Source organism: Cynocephalus volans, chromosome 9, assembly GCF_027409185.1.
Source record: "Cynocephalus volans isolate mCynVol1 chromosome 9, mCynVol1.pri, whole genome shotgun sequence".
In the NCBI taxonomy this organism is placed as follows: domain Eukaryota; kingdom Metazoa; phylum Chordata; class Mammalia; order Dermoptera; family Cynocephalidae; genus Cynocephalus; species Cynocephalus volans.
The window spans coordinates 41,460,825-41,462,933 of record NC_084468.1 but is presented as its reverse complement, the minus strand read 5'-3'; the positions used below and the strand labels follow the sequence as shown (position 1 = coordinate 41,462,933).

General features: G+C 42.4%; 1 protein-coding gene across 1 annotated transcript; it reads right to left on the bottom strand.

The window, feature by feature from the left end:
- Positions 1–202: 202 nt before the first annotated feature.
- On the bottom strand, positions 203–984 carry LOC134385570 (histone H3.3A). Its single transcript, XM_063107248.1, has one exon. The coding sequence runs from the start codon at positions 968–970 to the stop codon at positions 560–562; it is 411 nt and encodes a 136-aa protein (XP_062963318.1). The 5' UTR covers positions 971–984; the 3' UTR covers positions 203–559.
- Positions 985–2,109: the final 1,125 nt, after the last annotated feature.

Below are 2,109 nucleotides of genomic sequence, written 5' to 3'. Positions count from 1 at the left end.
CAATTAATGATAGGTGATGTGCAGGAAATAAAGCTGGACATGAGGATTGTATTGTGTTTCTTATATTCCCTATTGTGGTGTGATAATATCTGGGACCTTGCTGACCCTGGAAGGACAGCTCTACTCAGGGTTAGCCAGTTCCTAGCAATAGCAAACCCGTGAACATATACTTTTCTTTTTTCTTTTTTTTTTTTTTTGCCATCAATAAGAAATTTACTTATTTTAAAAAAATCCAAATGCTGGCATTGTCCAGAAAAATTTAACAGGTTTATTTATAATTGTTATAAAGTTGAACTGCTGAAACTTGTTCACCCAAACATTTTGACTTGCATTAATACTTTACGTCCCCACATTTATATTAAAAATTCACACACAAATGAAAATGGAAAAACTGCCAATACCTGACTTCTGTCCCCTATTTTTCCACTTGCAACCATATACTTAGGTACCTTTTGACCCCATGGAAAAAAATATCTAACGTTCAGAACTACCAATAACAGGAAGAAGAGAATTTTTTTTTTTTTTTTGAGAATGAAATGTTTCCCATCATAGTGGATTCTTAAGCACGTTCTCCACGTATGCGGCGTGCTAGCTGGATGTCTTTTGGCATAATAGTTACACGTTTGGCATGGATAGCACACAGGTTGGTGTCTTCAAAAAGGCCAACCAGATAGGCCTCACTTGCCTCCTGCAAAGCACCAATAGCTGCGCTCTGGAAGCGCAGATCTGTTTTGAAGTCCTGAGCAATTTCTCGCACCAGACGCTGGAAGGGGAGTTTGCGAATCAGAAGTTCAGTGGACTTTTGATAACGTCTAATTTCACGGAGTGCCACAGTACCAGGCCTGTAACGATGAGGTTTCTTCACCCCTCCAGTAGAGGGCGCACTCTTGCGAGCGGCTTTTGTAGCCAGTTGTTTCCTGGGTGCTTTACCACCGGTCGATTTGCGGGCAGTCTGCTTTGTACGAGCCATGGTATAGAGACCTCCTTACTTACCCCCCCTTCTCCTCGTGCTGGAGCTCGGCAAGCGAGAGGCGGCGCTGGTGTTGGAGAGAGCGACGGCGGCGCAGCGGCGGCTGCGAACACAATTGAACATATACTTTTCGAAAGCAAACCAGCCAATTGAGAGCCCCCACCCTCAACCAAAGGTTGGACTCCTTACCTTTGAGACTACACAGTGAAGGGCTAGGGTAAATCAGGAGACAAAGGGAAAGGAGAGGAAACTGTGAGCAAGGGCTTTTATTGTGATTTTCACAGGAAGGAATGGGTGAAGCAGAATGAACAGGTTTGGGGTTGGCTAGTTAGAATAATTTCAGCAGGCTCTGGAGCATAGGGGTTTCCCCTATTGTTTGGTACCCGACCTTGGGTTGATTAGGGTGTGTGGTCACTGTGCAGCCCTCAATGGTATGGTGTGCCACTCCTCTTTGGAACTGTGAGTAATAAACTAATAAACTATCTTTTTCATGGCAATCATCACCTGACCGTTAGCCTTACCATATCTCAAATTTTCTATTAATACACTGTCTTTTAAAACAAGGACAAAGAGTAGCAAGGCTACATTTCAGATGGTGTGGTCAGGAAAGGCTTCTTTGAGACATTGGCATTTGCAAAGAAACCAGAATAAATTGAATGAACCATGCTGATACCTGGAGAAAGAGTGTTTCTGGCTGCAGAAACGACAAAGGCAAAGATCCTAAAGAAGGAGCAGGTATGTGTCTAAGCAAAAGCAAAAGAGCCAGAGTGGTTAGAACACAATGCATATAAGGGATAGAGGATGAAACTGAAAAGGTGTCTAGGGACCAGATCACATGGGCCTCTAGCGAACACTGTAATATCTCTAACATTTAGTTTGGTATGGTGAGAAGCCAATGTAGGCTTACCAGCAGGAAAGTACACAATTTGACTTGTGCTTTACAGTTTCTTGTAGATGCTCTTTATAGAGCAAACTATAAAGGCAGAAAGAATGGAAGCAGAGAGATCAGTTAGGAGGTCAGAAATTATTGTGTCTTAAATTAGAGGTGGATATATTTTGAAAGTAGAGTCAATAGGATCAATAGGATTCACTGATGAACTGGATTTGCTGTGTGAGAAAGAAATGTTGTTCTAAGCCAC

Excerpts from the sequence above, each read along its gene's own strand:
- LOC134385570 (XM_063107248.1), bottom strand. The coding sequence starts at position 970 with ATGGCTCGTACAAAGCAGACTGCCCGCAAATCGACCGGTGGTAAAGCA.